Genomic DNA, 18,154 nt, shown 5'->3' on the forward strand with positions numbered 1-18,154 from the left:
TTATTGTTTATTTAATATGAACTCATCTTTCTTAATATCATTGTTCACGCTTAATTAGTTAGTAAACACATTAGTTAACAGTATTAACAAACATGTATAACAACATTAATTAAAGCAGTTTATTGTTTATTTAATATCAAGTCATCTTTGTTAGTGTCACTGTTCATGCTTAATTCATGTTAGTAAACACATTAGGGGGCGATCACACCGAGAAGCGTCGCTAGAAACGCGTCGCGACCAAAACCATTGTTTTCCTATGGTATGGTGCGCCTGGCGTGTGCTCTTCTCTTGCGACGCGCATCGCGTTTTTCTGGCGGTTTTTAGGCGCGCATAAAAGTTAAAATATTCTCAACTTTTCAGCGCAAGGCGCGGAGTCGCACCGGTCGTCAATGTCACATTTGGGCCAGGCAGCCAATCAAATCAAGCAGAAGGCGGGATTTCCTTCCTGTTTTGATGCGGTTTGATGTGGTGGAAACGGTGGGACAGAGGAAAACACAGATGAAAAGCTGATATTAACGGTCTTTAACACGGTCGCACACACAGCCCTGCTCCACAGGCGCACCAAGCTGTTTTGCCTGATGCAGTCTGCCGAGGCGTTTTTGACGCGGCTGCGCCTGTAGCGACGCTTCTCGGTGTGATCGCCCCCTTAGTTAACATTAACAAACATGTATAACAACATTAATTGAAGTTGTTCATGTGCATTTAACATGAACTAATCTTTGTTAATGTTATTTATGTTTAATTCATATTAGTAAATGCATTAGTTAATATTAGTTAATGAACACTTAATGTAAATTGTTCCCCATATTGCTGCCACGATTGAACATAGCAAGCTGTGCAATACTTTTTTAACATTTATGATTCATTCCTAGGTGTGTGGTTCAGACGGACGAACCTACAGCAATGAGTGTGAGCTGAAGAAGGCCAGATGTGAGAAACAGGAGCACTTGCTGATCCAGAATCAGGGACCCTGCCCAGGTCGGTACATGAGTCGGGTACACCAGTGTTAAGGTCACCACTTGGTGTAGGAGACATTGTCATTCACATCCCATTCCTCCACTCATTTCATCCATTGATGGAATAGTAATAAACTGTAGTTGTTATTCTGACAGCGCTGCTGTTGTCTCAGCCATAAACAAAGAGCTGGAACAAGGTCAAGGTTAAATATGGTTGAGAGATGATATTTAAACATTATTTGCCCAAGGAATGTTGACTGCAGCTTTTCAGCAGCACTCCTGCTATGCGCTCACACCGTTCTGAATTCATACCTGGAAGCTGACCAATCCTCTCGAGCTGGCCAGTGAGCGCCAAGCGGCTCCACTGCGGGCTAAGAGTCTTTCTCAAGGGCACATGGATGGCATGTATAGAGTGAGTGATGATTCACTTTCCCTGCCCAGATTTTCCCAGCCAGCCTGGCGATTGCAACCTGATGACCTTCCGGTGGCAAGCTTGCTTCTCCACCCTCAGGCTACCGCTCAATCGCTTTAATATGAAAGCCCCTCTCTTTGCATGTAAATGAATGCCATTTGTTCGGCCAGACAAGCGGGCTGAGCGGCAGAGGCTAGCCGCTTTCCGTCTTCACGGCCCTGTTAAACGAAGAGCTTTTGCTCCGGTGCCGGCGCAGGGTTAGAGGAGCAGAGCAAAAGGCGCATAAGGGATTCTGTGTGATCATTCCAGCCTGTTTGATTCCCCCGCGGCTTCCGAAAGAGAGAGGGGATGGAGAGAGTTAAGGAGACGGTGAGAAAGAGCGGAGCGGCGCCGCGCCTTCACACTCGCATCCCCGCCGATTCTCCCTCCTTCCTAAGCTGGCCTCCTTGGGCACTGACTGTCATGCTTCTCCACCATCCATGGATAATCAATCCTTTTTTGAAGAGTCCTCTATGGGTACGACAGCTCTGGGCTCTCCTCTCCTATTGGCTGGTGGAAAAAAACTCAGATCTTTGGGAATTTCATTGCCCTCCACATTAGCTCTGAAAGGGAAAACTTCATTTGACCTCAGCTCCTTAAAACTTAAGCAAACACGGCGGCTTTCACCCACGGAACACGAAAGCAGCCTTGTTTTCCGAGCGGTTCCCTATTTGTAAACCCGTTTTGTATGTGGTGTAAAGGGTGTTGTCTGCTACATGCACAAGTTTGAATTTCAAGCCGTCTTTTACAGTCGTCTGCAATCTGAAATCTGGGTCAGTGATTCCATTCTGAGGAGCTCCGAAAAGCGTGTTTTTTTACTACACAAACACACACTCCTCCGCAGGAATATAAAAGACTAGCTGCACTCACCGCAGCAGAGAAACTGCAGCAGCAGACCTTGAAAATATGAGAGTAATATCGCACGTCAGAGCGAGCCGCATTGTACCGGACAATGGCCACTGAAGAGGAAAAACCCTTGAAGGGGAGAAGAACATATGAAATTAAAAGTTCTCCTTGTCCTAATAGGCTCAGTACAGATAGCTGAATGGGAGCGGTGGAAAGTGGCAAGTTAAATGAACTGTGTCCAAAGCCCATCTCTGGAGTGGGAAAGCACTGGAAAAAGAGCGAGCCGAGTCATCAACATTAGGCTGCGGCTCATATCCACACCAGTAGCGGCGTGATTTATGGCCCCCTGTATCCGCAGCCTCCAAACTCCAAATGAGCAACGCGAGAAAAAGAGATCGAGAGGGGGGAATAGAGAGGCGAAAAAAGAGGGAGATTTCAGCTTTCCGTCGCTCGCAGGTTTTGCTCTTTGGCCCCAAAAAGGACGATGATATCTTTGCCTTGGCCGCTAAACAAACCCCCCGCTCCCCCTTTCCCCCTCACTGTATTTTTTCTTTTTCTTTTTTTTTCTTCCACTTTCTGGAGAACTGCCAGATTTTTGGGAACACATTTGTTTTTTTATTGTGTTGAATATACTTCCCCCATTCAGAGATGTCACGCTAATTTGAAGATGGGCGCCCCTTTCAACAAAGCGACTCGGCACGTAGCGCACGCAGGCAGAAATGGCTTGGCACATTCCTTCACATTATGCAGCGAGCGTTCTGTGTTTTTTTTTTTCTTCTTTTTTTTTTTTCAGAGGTTGTAGGGCGGCAGCGCAATTCCGTAATATTAGACAAGAACAAATGAAGAGAACATGCCTCCTAGTAGGTGGTAAATGTCAGCTGCTGCACATTCGCCGGTGACGCCATTGTTTGTTTTCACTGGAGGTAATAGCATCATTTTCCTCCCTGATTTTGAGTCATTGTAGGGAAAATGGCAAATAGAATTGTTATCTTGAAGCCGACTGCCAGCCTCTCCACCTCTGCCCCTCAAGCCAATCTCATTGTTGGCGAAAAGTTGCGTGTTGCTCAGAGATTGTGTCGTCTAATTCCTTTTTCCCGCCTCCCTCACGTAATCACTCAAAACGCTGGTGTTCCTCTCTCTCTCCCCGTCTCTCCCCCCCCCCTTTTGTTCCCACTTCATCAGCGATTGCAGCCACATCTCCGCCCGAGCTGACGGCGCCGCAACACTGCAGCCTGTCCGTGTACGGCTGCTGCACCGACAACGAGACGGCGGCCCTGGGCGTCGGACTGGCCGGGTGCCCCAGTAAGTGGCGCGACCCGACCCGAGTTTGTTGTATGCACTCACAAAAAAAACAAAAAACTAGATAATATCACGCCTTTTCAGCATATGGGGCTTATTGTCCTTTACGGCAATTACAGCGCAGCGGTTTGCGGAGTTGAAAATGTTTCATCTTAATCCAAAGGAATAATTATGATAATGTTGTGCCACATCTACAGAAAAATCTCTTCATCTGACGATCTTGACTAACGATAGCACGCTGACGAGGGGGGAAAAAATTCTGCATATAGCTCATATAGGAGACGGGGAGTATGGATAGAGAAAATGTAGACGTAGAAATAAATCTATTCAGGGACGTAGTGAAGGAGAAAGACCTCAGCTCAGTTTATCAGCGTTTTTTATTGGCAGAATGGAGTGTGTACATGTAGAGAGTGGAGAGTATGCATGACTATAGAGAAAGTATAAATTGATGGTTTTCTGAAAATATAATTGGTGGTTGTTTTGCCTCATGATGCTATCCACCTCTTTATTTACCATTACATCACTGAGTAAAGCTCTGCATATTAGAATCAGAATTAGAATAGAAGTCAGTTTAATTGGCAGGTATATTTACATACACTAGGAATCTAGTATCTCCAGCACTTGTAGTCAAAACTCTTCTGATGTCCTTCCCCCTCTCAGGTACCTGTCAGTGCAATGCATATGGCTCCTATAAAGGGACATGTGACCCAGCCTCCGGTCAATGCTCCTGTAAGCCCGGAGTCGGCGGCCAGAAGTGCGACCGCTGCGAGCCAGGCTTCTGGAACTTCCGCGGCATCGTGACGGAGAACATGAGCGGCTGCACACGTAAGAAACCGATTTGGAAATTGCTCTCTTACCTTTCAAAAATCAGGTTTACTCAGTTGTCACTCTCCTGTGAATGATCAAGAAACCAAACGGCATTGATTTCCAATGTTCTTGTCATCCTTTCGCTCAGTAAAATCAAAGTAATGGGAACACTTCCACCCAGAGAGAAGAGTAAAGAGTAAACTTTTCTTCCATTTCTCATCTCAACTAACTTTGTGTGAGAGGACGACTACTAAGTATGAGGAAAACAAGTCATCTTTTTGGATAATTCAACTTCAATCTGATATTAAGAGGGGGTGACAATAAGCTGTAATATTATCGAAATTGAAATGTAATATGTTACACTGCCCATTACTGGGAAAAGTAATATGTATTACATATTAGGGCTGGGCAGTATGGTTGAAATCGGTGTCACAATAAGGATATTTTTCGATATCGATATATATCACGATATGCAAAATCCCATGTTAAACAATCAAATGAATGTTCATCCCATTGAACTGAATGGTAATGTTAGGTGTAATGTCAAACAAAACTGAAATTTTCAAATAATATTCCAAATTTTTTAATAAAATTTTCTTGTTATCATCAGTTTAGACAGCAGAATTGTGTCGATATCCCAAAATCACCATATCATCACCATATGATTCCACTGAAAGACAATAAATTATCTATTAATTTATCTTAATTATCACCCAGCCCTATATGGTAATGTAATATGTTGCCGAGTTATGCATTACCGCCCGACACTGCTTGTGTTTTTTTGTCACCGCAAAGCTGTGACAGCTTAAATATGCTTGCTTTTGAGGTTGGCAAACACAAAGCCACTGTAGACAGTGAAAAGTAAACTAGCTCTATGTACTGTACATAGCATAGGTATTACAGGTAAAAAAAAATAAAAATGTTTGTTTTTGACAGGACTGAAGCACCTATTATGTCCCACATTCCTGTCAAAAACTGCATGGAATAAGCACAGCCTCATCCATTTGTATTCAAGTGGAGCGCGGGGTCGCGGCCCCCTGTTTGCGGTGCTGTAATGCAATATGGTGACCGGCTCACGCGCCCGCCGCTGAGCGACCGCGGGACACGCACTCCCCGGAATCCGCCGAGCATTTTCAGTCAACAGCGGGGAGCCTGCAGGTGCTTCACCCATGGCCTGAACTTAACAAGGTTTACCCACAGACAAGCAAACAGCGCGCCGCACGCCAATATAAAGTTCAGCGGGAGAGGGAGAGGAAAAAAACACGCATTGATTCCAGGAGCATGATGGGGTTGATGTCCTTCCCCGGGGGTTGTTTTCTTGAGTGTCTGCTGCCTCCTCAGCACCTCATCACACCCCCCCTCCTTCCTCCTCCTCCTCCTCCTCCTCCTGGCTGGCCTTGTGCTGAACTGTTCCTAACCCTCGATTCTAACACGGAGATGTACATCAAACAAGGGGTCGGAGGCTAAGGCTGCCTCCGACTCGCTCCCTGTGCGCGTGTTGTAATTCACCCCGTACGCCGAGAAAATATTTACGCTCCTCTCCATCCCTCTTCCTGTCACTCATCACCCCTTACCCTCTCTCTCTCTCTCTCTCTCTCTCTCTCTGCTACCCATCCGTCCCTCCATCCCCCGGGCAGCGTGTAACTGCGACGCGGTCGGCTCGGTTCGGGACGACTGCGAGCAGATGTCGGGCCTGTGCTCCTGCAAGACGGGGGTGAAGGGCATGAAGTGCAACGTGTGTCCAGACGGCAGCAAGATGGGCATGAGCGGCTGCGACAAAGGTAGGAGCGGAGGGGGGGGGGGGGGGAGCCACACACACACACACACACACACACACACTCTTCTCCCACTAATCTCAACTCCTGTCTCTCTCTTTCTCCCTCACCTGCTCGTCTCACGCTCATCTGATCCATGGATCAGCCTCGCGGCGGCCTATTCTTTCTCTGTCTGCTTTCCTCATCCATCTGTTTTATTGGCATCGCTGCCGCCAGGAGCGGCGGGCAGCGGCTGCAGGCCAGCCATAGGAGTTGTTAATCGATACTGATTAGGAGAACAGTGAAGTGGAGAGATGTCTAGTGTTCACCCGCTGATATTTTATCTCCTATAAGTCATACTCCACTTTGCGCTATTCCCCGATGTAGCCTGTTACTCTTCGCTTAAGGAAGTAGAGTGCCTCCCTGCCTAATAATGACAGTATTCAAAATATATATATACTATAGGAATGGGATGATATGTTTATCTCACAATACGATTCAATACGTGATATGGGGTTTATGATTCAATACAACCACGATACGATGTAATAAATAAAAGTTCAATGATGACAAAGTCTGACTGTGCAGAATTATGTTTATTTCTGAGCCACAGATCTTTCTAGCGATGGCATTGGCTTTCAAGAATGTAAACAACAATTTAAAAATGTCATTACAAAGCGCAAATAATATAATTTGGATGGAGAGCTTGTGAAATTGTGATGGTCAAGCGTCTCATTTGTGATTACTACAGCAGAATAAAATATCGCGATTCATTTTTCTACCCCACGATACGTATTCTCACATTTTTGTATCGCGATATATTGAATATATCGTCCCATCCCTAATACACCATGGCCCCAAAGTGGAAGGACTATTGATCGGTTAGATGAATAATAAAGACACACACCCAGTGATTGCACGTGCAAAAAAAAAAAAAAGCCAGCTGAAGGAAAGGTTAGCTCCTGCTGCGATGGCCCGCTGCTCTTTCATTAAGACGTGGCGTCAGGTATCGACTGGAAGTCAAGTGCTTAATGAAGCCGATAGTCCCGGCGCAGCGGTGGGGCACACCGCCACACACCCCGCCACATGAAAAGACAAGGTGTCTAGGGGGTGGCAGCACATGAAAGCAGGAGTGAAGGGTGGGTGGGCTGGGGGGGGTGGGGGGGTGGTTTGGGTTCTCTAAGCCTTCTGTGATGCTGTAACAATGCAAAAGACCCCACACTCGGAGCCCCCCCTCCCGCCGCGCCGGCTTCAAGGCTTCAAACGCTCCTTTTGGAGAGCGAGGGAGAGGTAGCTGTGGAAAAGATGCACAACCGAAATACACCGCATGCACGGTTTTCTGCTCTCTTTCTGCTGCAGTGAGTTTAGGCATAATACACAATTGATGACAGTTCTTGAAAAAGCAGTATCTAATTCAAAAAAGGAAGTGAAAGTTCTTTTATTGTGAAGATTTAACATTAACTGTGGTTCCACGAATGCACCACGGGGCTGTATAGAATCTGTATTTGCTTTAACATACGAACTCGTTTCTTCCGCAGGTCCCGAGGCCCCAACCTCATGCGATGAGTTAGAGTGCAGCTTTGGAGCGTCTTGCATCGAGGTCAACGGCCAAGCCCACTGCGAGTGCCCGTCACCTGACTGTGATGAGAAAAACAAGACCAAGGTGGGTCTTCCACCCGGTTTGCAGTTAGGAAATCAGTCGCTTGCACAAGTTTGAAACGCAGCAGAGTCAGAAAACTTGGAAGACGGTGTGATATCGGCCTTCAGGGAGTTAACGTGTGTCCACATCTCCCCCCTCTCCCTCTCCATCTCTGTCACGGCGGAGCAGGTGTGCGGCTCGGATGGGGTGACCTACGCTGACCAGTGCCAGCTGAGGACCATCGCCTGCAGGCAGGACAAGGACATCACAGTGCAGCACTTCGGCCAGTGCACAGGTGAGCCCCGCCGAAGCCGTCATACATCACGCGTCGCACGGACGGCCAAGCGTTGCCGGGGCCCCCGCCAAAAAGATAACGAGTAATGCCGCGGGCTTCGAATGATCCCCCCGCCCCCCTTCCTCTTGTTTTTCTTTCTATCATCTCTCTTTCTCTATCTTCGTCTATCTTCGTCTATCTCCGTCTCTCTGGAAGCGAAGGCACCGCACCCGGAAAGCAAGTTGAGCTTGAATGTTTGGGTGTCAGGGAACACACGTGATAACGCGGCAGCAGCGATTGCAATCAGGCAAAATCCCAGCGTTTTATTTCAAAAGACGCATTCTGATGCACGGATGAGCAAGATAAAAGTCACATGTAAGGAGTTGTCAGTATGCAAGTTCTCTTCTGAGTCTTTTTTTAGCTTTTCATTGTTTGTAATACGCCGGTTACTCAAGCTCCGTGGTCACAGTGTGTCTAAATAGTAAATATCCAGCTCGTTCCGATGAGCACATAGAGCAGCACAGGCCCTGTCCCCCCCCGCCTGGGACAGCCACGTCTCAGCGTGAGCGCGAGCAAAACCGTGCGTGACAGCGGAGAAGAGTCAGAGAAAGAGAGAGAGAGAGAGCATTTTAAGAAGCGAAACAAGGGCTGGCAGATGCTCGCCTGCAGATAGAGCCCCGCAGTTTGACTGGAGCCTGAGCCTCGCAATCCCCCAAGATAGTAGTGACACTTTCCTCTTTGATTTCTCACCCCTCTGTCGGGATTTGGCTTCATCTCCAAACCCCCAACCCTACCCCCCGTTGGGAAATGCATCAATCCCATCACAGCTTTAAGCTGCCAGGAGCACAACAGTGTCTCAGCATCACGGGGGACATACATTACATGTGTACCGACAGGAAAGGTACACCGCTCTCTCCTCGGTCCAGATGTCGATGGACGTCGGTCGGATCGGGCGTAATCGGCGCCGGGACGAGCGCCAAGGCCGCGGCTTTCATGTTCAGCGAAGTTGTTGTCGCCGACTGCCAGCTTGCGTCACGGCAGGGGTCGCAGAGACGCCGCCGGCGAGCGCGGCGGGGGGGGGGGGGGGGGGGGGGGGGGGGGGGGGGGGCCGCACCAGCTGTGCGCTCTTGGCCACGAGCCACCGCCAGGTGCCTCGCATTTTCGGGTGGAAAAATGTTCGCTCACCTCGCCGCTTAGCGGGCACGGATCAGGTGAGAGAATGTTGTGCCACCAGAGAAACCGAGCCCTCTTCGTCCCTCTTCACTGGCCAAAACTAGGTCATACCCATAGGAGGCATGGACTGTGTTGACTAGTAGATGCAGGTACATATAAAATAAACACAAATTTGCTCAGCAAGAGATTGACAAGGCTTTGATAAGGCCCTGAACATCTGGTAATTACAAATTCAGTGCCGTGGGTTACCAGCAAATGAGAAGCCCACATAGTTCCACATGCCTCTGTTGCCTGGCAATAGAGATGTGGGTTGTGTGTAATCCCTCACCTAGCGTTGCCGCGCACAGAAGGCAGGAAGACGCCTAGCAGCGACTCCTTTCTCTATCGAAGCCCCGGGGGAGCAGCAGACAGACGAGCGCCCGGGCCCCTCCGACAGCCACAGAGGATCTTTTAATTTCTTTTCCCGGATGCGGTCGCGCCGCGGGTAGCCGCTCCGCCGCCGCCATCGGCTCGGGGGTTAGATCTCGAGCTCATTTCACGTGTGGCTGGGTGCGAATAGCATTTGCTCTGCCTCCGCCCCGTCGCCGTGCCACAGCCCTCCCCCACCCTCCCTCCCCGCTGTTTACATGCCGACGCCCCGGCCCCGATGCCGCGGCATGCTAATGCTCGCCCGGCCGCTACGTGGTTCAACTAGAGAGCAATACCGAGGGCTTACATAAATGAATGAATATTGATCTTCTCTAACATCAAACCGTAACAGTGAAGGCGTCTTTGATCCGCTGCAACTTTTTCACTGAGTAACACCGCTGCTGCACACACCAGCGCTCATGGCCGGGGCAAAGAAAAAATTCACAATCAGCCAGCAGAAGAAGCTCCTTCAAATGCCTCCGCTTCTGTCAGAAGACTTGCGGCTAACTCTGATGTTACCCGGCGCTCTCTGAAGTCTCGTAGCTAAAGGACAGAGCGGCAGTCACAGAGTTAGACTTCCACACAAGGGAGTCGCTTCTCCGCCTCCAGCTCCGTGTCTCAGCGACAGATGAAGCGATATCTGAGAAAAATCCTAGGGAAAAACCCGCAAGAGCTACTGTACAATGCGCCAGAGGGAGGGTAATTTGAACGAACGAGCAGATTCTGGCGCTGGGGGAAAATGGCCAGAACATTGGCAATGACCTGCCTCTCCCATATGGTGTTATCACCTGTAGGTTTGTGGCAAATTGGCAGCGAGCGCCAGCATATGGCACCGGCAGCCCTCCGCCTGCGCGTTAGTCAGGGTTCTCTTGCCTCCGCCATCTCTCCTCCCTTGTCCTCCGATTTTCCCTCATTATTCACTCTCTCATTCTGCTCCCCGCTCTTTCCCCTCGCCATATTCTCCCTCCGTTCGCCCGTTTTAACCCGCTTTCTTTTTCTTTCGGCCTTTTTCTCTCCCTGTCATTTTCTTCCTCCTCGCTCCTTGCTTCCTCCTTCCTCCTCGCTTCACGGCGCTGCCTCTTTCCTTCCCGTCTCCCGTATCAGATTCCTCCTCCTCCCCACTGAGCATGCCTGACACCGCCAACAATCTTAATAACCACCTTTCAAAGATAACTACACAGCCAAGACAAGCCAAGATGACAATGATTTTTTTTTTTCTTCCCCCCGACCCGGTGATATTACTGTCCGTTGCTCTGCTGGGGGAAAAAAAAAAGAGGAAAAAGGCAAATGGAGTGTTAAACCTGATTAAGGGAAGCATGAGCTGAACTGACTGTGCCGCCAGTCCTTCTTTCCTCCTTCAGATGTGTTTTTTCTCTCCTTACCCCATGTCACTGAGCTCGGCGCTCAACACACACACACACACACACACCCCCAAACACACATTACCCAGATCCCAGGGTGCAGGCCGCCCGACGCTAAGCTTGGCACCTGACTGACAGGTGTAGCCAAGAGGAAAGGCAAAGCACGCCACCATTCTTGCCGATAGCATCACTGCTGCATGCACTCCACTCCCGACTCTCTACATATATATATCTGTCGGGCTTTAAGCTGACATGCTGTATCTCTCCCAGGCTTTCTACCTTCTCTCCTGCTAAGCCTTTGGAGTGGGGGGAGTGGGGGGCCTTCGTCAACGTATCGCATTTCACACCTCAGCGCGTAATTGCCGATCAAATAGGCGATTATTACTGTGCAATTAAGTCCTACGCATAATGTTAGGCGAATTCTAATGAGGCGCAAATCCGCGGTATAGGTTTTCTTTTTTTCTGTCTTCAGTATCTATTCATTTCACCCACACAAACTAACACACATCCGTACTTGGGGGACGTGGGTAAAGTAAGAACGGCGGCGTTGTCACGCCCGCTTGCCTCGGCACAATCTGAGGCGTTCACTTACGTAGCATCTCCCTGCCAACTCCGCTCTCCCCCTTAGGAGTTTTTGTCCTATTTATCGTTCTTTTATCACAGACAGTTTGTCCTTTTGCACCAGAGCTTTTTGCATCGGTAATGATGGTCTCTCTGCAGAGCCTCTTTCTCTCGCTCTCTCATTTGGAGTGTTTTTTTGCCGTTTGTGTGTGCGTGTGTGTGTGTGTGTGTGTGTCTGTTGACAGCAGTGTGTTGTGGTGGCGTTGACGGATGCTTGTGCTCTCTGCAAGCAGCAGTCTGCTGTCTTTGAAGCCGGAGTTAAAGCCTGCTTTTTTGCCCCATTTCTATCAATCATTCATCACCAGAGGCGCTGGCTGTTGGTGATTAAAGCTTTGCTACAGGAGGGCAGCATTTGAATATGGATATATAATTCATAAGCATTGGCACAGCACACACCCGCACACAATATTGTACACACAAATACATATGCCAAATACATATGCCGTATGCATACGCACGCAAGTACGCACACATACACTACACACGATGCATAGACCACAGTGCGATCGCAGTGGTTTAACCCCGTCTTGGCCACATAACTCATCTGTAGGCAGTATCATATTCCAATGCACAGTATAACTCTGAATGCTGTATATCATCCCTTGGCATATTCCATATTCGTTCTGCATATGGATAGGAGCACTTTCATTACTTATGGTTTGCAGGATGGATTGCAGGATGTTTAATCAGAGGTTGGTTTTACAAATGGGAGCCTTCCTGGCCTGTGTGTGTGTGTGTGTGTGTGTGTGTGTGCGTGTGTGTTCATACCAATCCTTTGGTCTCCTTTACAGTGTCATTCTGTCATGACATTGTTAAGAATCAGGGTAAGGAGCTTTTTGTTTTTACTGTTAAAAATAAGTTCTAATAATCATGAAATGGCTTTGTCATGATACTTTTATTTCCTTTTGGCTGGATTGGCATTTTAGACAGGGGTTGTACTGTAGCTAGGAAAAGGAAACATTTCCATCTTTGCTTACTCATTCATCCATTCCTTGCTTCCTCCCCTTCCCTCCACCAGAAACCATCTCCGAGCTGGCCGGCCGACCCACCCCCAACCCCCTCACCACCACCCCCAACCCAGCCGCTGCCGTCACCATCACCACACCCTCGCTCACCAACCTGGTGGAGGGCATCCCGCCTCCCCGGACCGCCGAGACGGAGCCCGCGGCCACCGAGCGGCCCCCGCCGGCCACCACCTCCTTCGCCTCCACCCCCACCCACCACCACAACCACCACCCCACCCACCCCCAGCCTCAGCCACCGCGGCCCACCGCCCCCGCCTCCGCCTCCTCCCGCGGCGATGGCGGCGGCCCCCTCGCGCCGGCCTCCGCCGCCGCCTTCGAGGACTCGGGCAGCGGGGAGCCCAGCGGCGACGACCCGGCCGAGGAGGAGGAGGAGGAGGAGGAGGAGGAGGAGCAGGAGGAAGGTAGCGGTGCCACGACGGAGGCCAGTGGAGGAGAGGAGCCCGTCGGTAAATCCCTGCTCTTTCACATCATTACCCATAATGCTTTGGGGGGTGCGGGGTGTTGGGTTGTCCTGTTTCCTGTCAAGGAGGGGTTGGACAGACTTTGTTTCTGATTATTTGGCATTGCTATATCATAACACATTCATGCCATCATCTGTTGATATTTAATGGGGAAAGTGCATCGTCATCAGCGTAGAGTGTGAGCGTATGCAAAGTGTTTGGGAGCAAGTGCCTAGATAAAAGATATCTCTCTCTCTTTTAACAGACAGGTTGTTTGTTAGTGTCCTTCCCAGCCACGAAAGATGTATATCTCAATTTTACGCCGAAAGGAATCTGTTTGTGTGGTTCACCGTCGCTACATCACCCATGCTCCCCCCCCCCCCCCCATTCCACCAGTGCGGTCTCTCACTCTCAACAACTAGCAAAACAAAACCCAGCGCTCTATAAAATACACTCTCGGCGCCGCAGATGAAACCGCTGGCCCGCGCCTTCTGGTGATCTCTGGAGCTTGAATTGACAGGCTGACGGTGGGGGGGTGGAGGGAGGGACGGGGGGAGGGGAGGGGGGGGTCGCATACCTTGTCACATGGCTAGTCTCGAATCTATCCCAACATGCCCTCCCGACTGGAACAAGCCCGCTGCGTTTTTTTCGGGGGGGGGGGCGCTGCAGCTAAACCCCCCCCCTCCGCTTGGACAATAAGGGGGAGGACTGAGCCTTTTTTCAATCAGACCTCTTCTTCTTCTTTCTTTTTTTCTTTCACTTTTTTTGTGTTGTTTTCCATCCCCCCGCAAAGCTCTGTGACCCTTCTATCGGCTGACAGCCTCGCAGTAACAGGATAGGATTGATGGAACAGCGTGGCCCCCAGTGTGCTCTTCCTCAACTCCTCCTCCTCTTCCTCCTCCTCTGCCCCCCCACCCACCCCCGACCATTTCTTCTCCCCAAGATTTATTCTCTTGTCAGAGTCCGACCAGAGTGTTCGGTGACGCAAGGAGCATGTATCCCATCTGCCAAGGAGACCCGGTGTCTTGTGGCTGTCTGTGTGTGTGTGTGTGTGTTTATGAATGTGCACTCAAGCGTGTCCGGGTGTGCTTTATGTTTTTTGCATCATGCGTGTGTGTGTGTGTGTATCTATGTTGATGTCTGCACCCATCTGTATTTCTTCATGTCAGTGTGTGTGTGTGTGTTGAATTCTGAGTGCACTTAACAGTTTCTGAGTGTGTAATTGTGAGTCAGTCGATTTTGTGTGCATTTTGTATGTACATTGGAATCTTATCTTTGTGTGTGTGTGTGTGTGTGTGTGTTTAAGTCTTCCCTTATCTATCTTGCTTCATATCAGAGTGTGTGTGTGTGTGTGTGTGTGTTGAATTTCTAGTGCACCTATCAGTGTCTGAGTGTATAAATGTGAGCAGGTCAGGCGATTGTGTATGTACATGTGTTTTCGTATCTACAGTATGTCGAAGTCTGCCCTTATCTATGTTGGTGTGTGTTACTGTCAGTGTGTGTGTGTGTGTGTCCATGTATGTATACGACAGCTCTCATGACTCCCAGTGGAGCAATCCAGTGTCCCTGTGCTGTAGGGTATTGCCCTCTTCTCCCCCCTACCAATGCTCTCCTCTTCGGCCCTGGCGCCTGTAAATCTGCCAGACCAACAGATGCCCTATAAACCTCAGGCCCCCCACCCACCACCTACCACCCACCCACCCATCCCCCCTTACCATTTTTGACCGGGAGTCCTTGAGGAAAGGACGTCCCCTCACCTCTGGCGTCTTTATGAGCTGTTTAGCCCGGTCGCTGTTTAGCCTCCGCGATTATTTCTAATCTCCGTGCGGCCGTAAAATGCCGCCGCCTCGACCAAGCTTCGCCGTAACCTACACCACTATTACCCACCTCCATCCTTCACCACTCGCACGTCCAGAGAGAGAGAGAGAGAGAGAACGGCCTCTTTTATGTCTTGAGAAAGCACCCAAGATAGCCAGATATACAGTGAGCGTGACCACAAAGACGACCTTTTTTTTTTTTCCTTCCCGGGAGGCCTTGAAGGTAATAGTCGGCCAATCAGCGGCGGACATTTCCACTGTAATCGCATTCCCTTGTCGCTAAAAGCGGCCTGTGTGCACGATTGTGCGAGCAGTAATGCGCACCCCATTACGTGTTCCCCGTCTGACAAAACGAGCTCCAGGTGCGTGTACTATGAAGCCCCGATGGAAATGCTACATAATCACTCCTGACAGATGCCCGTATTGGCATCTGAGCGGCCATCAGCAGGCCGCGGCTGCACCAGGGGGAAGAAAAAACCAGCTGCAAAAACTAGAAGAAGTTGAGGGGGAAAACAGAGGAAGTCGTAAGGGTCCGACCTCAGAAACACGACCTGTCCTCGGAGCCTAAAAAGTCCGAGCGAGAAAAAAGTAACTCTCCTCTGGGTGTCCGAGATAAGGTGGTATGAATTTATGAATTTTTACGAAGCTTCCTGAATTATTATGAGCCCCTTCTGTATCACCCCTAGGTCCCACGGTGGCAGCCACCACCGTACCCGCGGCCGAGGACAGGTCGTCCTGCGACAACACACCCTTCGGCTGCTGCCCCGACGGCAGGACGGCGTCCAGCACTCCAGAGGGCACCAACTGCCCCTGTAAGTCAAGTTTTTCCTCCTCTTTGACTCCTTTCAGTGCTTCTGTGTCTGTCTGTGATATCTCATAAGCCGATCCATAACGTTGCTGCATTCTCCATAGAAGAGACTGTAGCAGCTGATCGACGCCGGAGCCAGAGAGCTGAGATCGCAAGCAAATAAACTGGAAATTAGTTAGATCTATACGTCGTCGCCATGAATGCGCAGTGGGACTGTACTTGTGTTCTTCTTCCTTCCCTCCCCTCCTATTTTCTGGCTTAAATTCCTGTCTGTACACAGTACTCTTAAAACACCGCAGTAAGTGAATTCCGCGGTGTAAAATCCTGCATCCTGTTACTTAAAACCAGTAAAAAATCGATAAATACCCCGTGGCAACGACTGCCTTGACAGAAAGTCAGATTACTCTTGCCTTATTCTTAGCTGCAGCCGATGAAAATACTATGCTGATGAAGCGTTGCATATTTAACATTGTCCATGCCTGTGTGCAAGTTCAACGGCACTTAAGGCATGACCGAGCGACCAAAGAAAGCCAAAGTTCTAGCCTACAGAACTCCCTATTTTTCACTTGTTCCTCAAGAAACCGATGACACCCAGACTCCCTATGACAACTTCAAACCTAATTTGTTGAAACATTGGGAATGATTACAATATTTTTTCATATTTACCGTTTACCGCTTCAGGAATAGCGCTAGTGTACCATCTGCCTAAAACAGCGGAGGAGCAGGTGGTATTTTTGCTGCTGCTGTGTGCATTCATGAATCATCTTCCCCCATATGTAAATGATCATTCTGGCAGGTGGCGGAAAAATAAAAAACAAGACACGCGGTGAAGCCGTGAAATTGACCCCAGTAATCTATGTTTGTGAATTAGAAAACACTCTCAGGCCCTAATATCGCTCTTAACCCGCCGTAGCGCCCGTGCGTTTCATTTTCTCTTGTTTTGAGAGAGTCATGCCTCAAAATCTGGCAACATAACAACTGACGTTTTACGAACCAGATTTTGCCGTTACATTCTCTACATACCGGAGGCTCCCATGCTGAGTTTTCTGAATAAAAGTCGACGTGTCTATTCCTACTTTCTCTGCCTTCTCTCTCCCTACCTTTCTTCATTCCCCCCTCTGCGCTCTTTCCTTTATCAGCCATTGCCACTGTTCTCTATCTCCCTCCTGCGCCGTATCTCACTCTCTTTCTCTACCATCAATCCGGCCCGTCTCGATCCGGTCTCGCATCGGTTCATTTCTCTCAGGAGCCGAGCGAGAGAGGGAGTCAAGAGGCTACCAGAGGGGGCCGGCGAGCCCCGTTGTACCAATCAGCGCCTTCTGCCAGAGTTGGCTCATAATGATAAAGGGTTTCTCTCTGCCCTTTGCCTCTCTCTCTCTCCCTATCTCTCTCCCACCATCCCTCGGTCCAATTCTCCTTTGTATTTGTCCCAGAGTGCAGCCGTGTAAATCTGCCTGGCTGTGAACGAAGGGATTCTCTCTGGGTCCCTGGGGAGCCCTGGGTCGTGACTGGAAAGAGCCAGGGGCCCACAAATTAGTGCATGGGGTTGCATTTGTGGCATGTTGAGGGCGCTGAAGCCTCCCAATAAACCAGCAGAGTTCACCACCATACAACCCGCAATGTGTTCTGAGGTTATAAAGCCCACCTGTGACCTTCCCCATATATTTCTCCCATCCGCTAGATCTTTTGCCCACAGACTTTATCGGTCAAGTTTTACAGCCGAACAGGACCAACGCTGAAATGCGAAATGCCATTATCCGCTCAGGTGCGATTTGACGACATTGAGCCTAATTGCAAATCTAATACTCCAAAAAGGCTCGAAGTGCGTACAAAACGATTCATAACATCCTTGCTGCCGCTGCAAGATAACAGTCGTGGCAAAATCCGCTAATCCCCGTAAACGTTTATGTCAGCCAGAGCCCGACGCCAACAGTGACGCCACACCAGCCGATCAATACTTCATTCAGCTGAAGTGTATCCCAATAAAAGCGGTAGGCTAATCGATACGCCGGGCTCTATTTCTCCTGAGGAGGGCTTAGCCGATTCCGCTATTCATTAGTATTGAAATGACATGTCCCACATGCTGGAAGACCCGTCGGCATCATCTCATCGTACTTTCCACTGTATTGACAATGTGCCATTCTGTCTCAGGGGAAAAGGACTAATACTAATTGCTCGCTTTTTGAATCGTCACATTGTTGCCTTTAATTATATACCAAATGATGAAGTGGCTCAAGGTCTGAGTCAGTGCAGTTTCATACACCCAAGAAGGTGTATTTTTTTGTTCTGGTGTAAAGACCTTGGCAAGAAAGCATCTCAGCAGCCTCAATGAAACATTAGTATCCTGGAAAAAAATCATTGTAGGCTCTGTCCACTTGCCATATGTTATATTTAAATGAGGTAATACCGTTCATATGGCATCAGAGATAATGGCCAGCAAGTGCTTAAGTGAAAGTTAATGGCACGCCGAGGCTC

The 18,154-nt window shown here is 49.3% G+C and overlaps 1 protein-coding gene across 1 annotated transcript in view; it reads left to right on the plus strand.

Moving 5' to 3' along the window:
• Window positions 1-18,154, plus strand: part of agrn (agrin) — a 247,780-nt gene that overhangs the window by 193,439 nt on the left and 36,187 nt on the right. Inside the window, exons 12-19 of the mRNA XM_078288305.1 lie at window positions 873-978; window positions 3,436-3,555; window positions 4,213-4,377; window positions 5,997-6,140; window positions 7,652-7,776; window positions 7,942-8,047; window positions 12,608-13,060; window positions 15,558-15,683. Of these exons, the coding sequence (XP_078144431.1) occupies window positions 873-978; window positions 3,436-3,555; window positions 4,213-4,377; window positions 5,997-6,140; window positions 7,652-7,776; window positions 7,942-8,047; window positions 12,608-13,060; window positions 15,558-15,683 (1,345 nt within the window). The remainder of the gene's footprint in view (window positions 1-872; window positions 979-3,435; window positions 3,556-4,212; window positions 4,378-5,996; window positions 6,141-7,651; window positions 7,777-7,941; window positions 8,048-12,607; window positions 13,061-15,557; window positions 15,684-18,154) is intronic.

The sequence above is a fragment of the Centroberyx gerrardi genome, chromosome 14 (genome assembly GCF_048128805.1).
Source record: "Centroberyx gerrardi isolate f3 chromosome 14, fCenGer3.hap1.cur.20231027, whole genome shotgun sequence".
NCBI classification, from domain to species: domain Eukaryota; kingdom Metazoa; phylum Chordata; class Actinopteri; order Beryciformes; family Berycidae; genus Centroberyx; species Centroberyx gerrardi.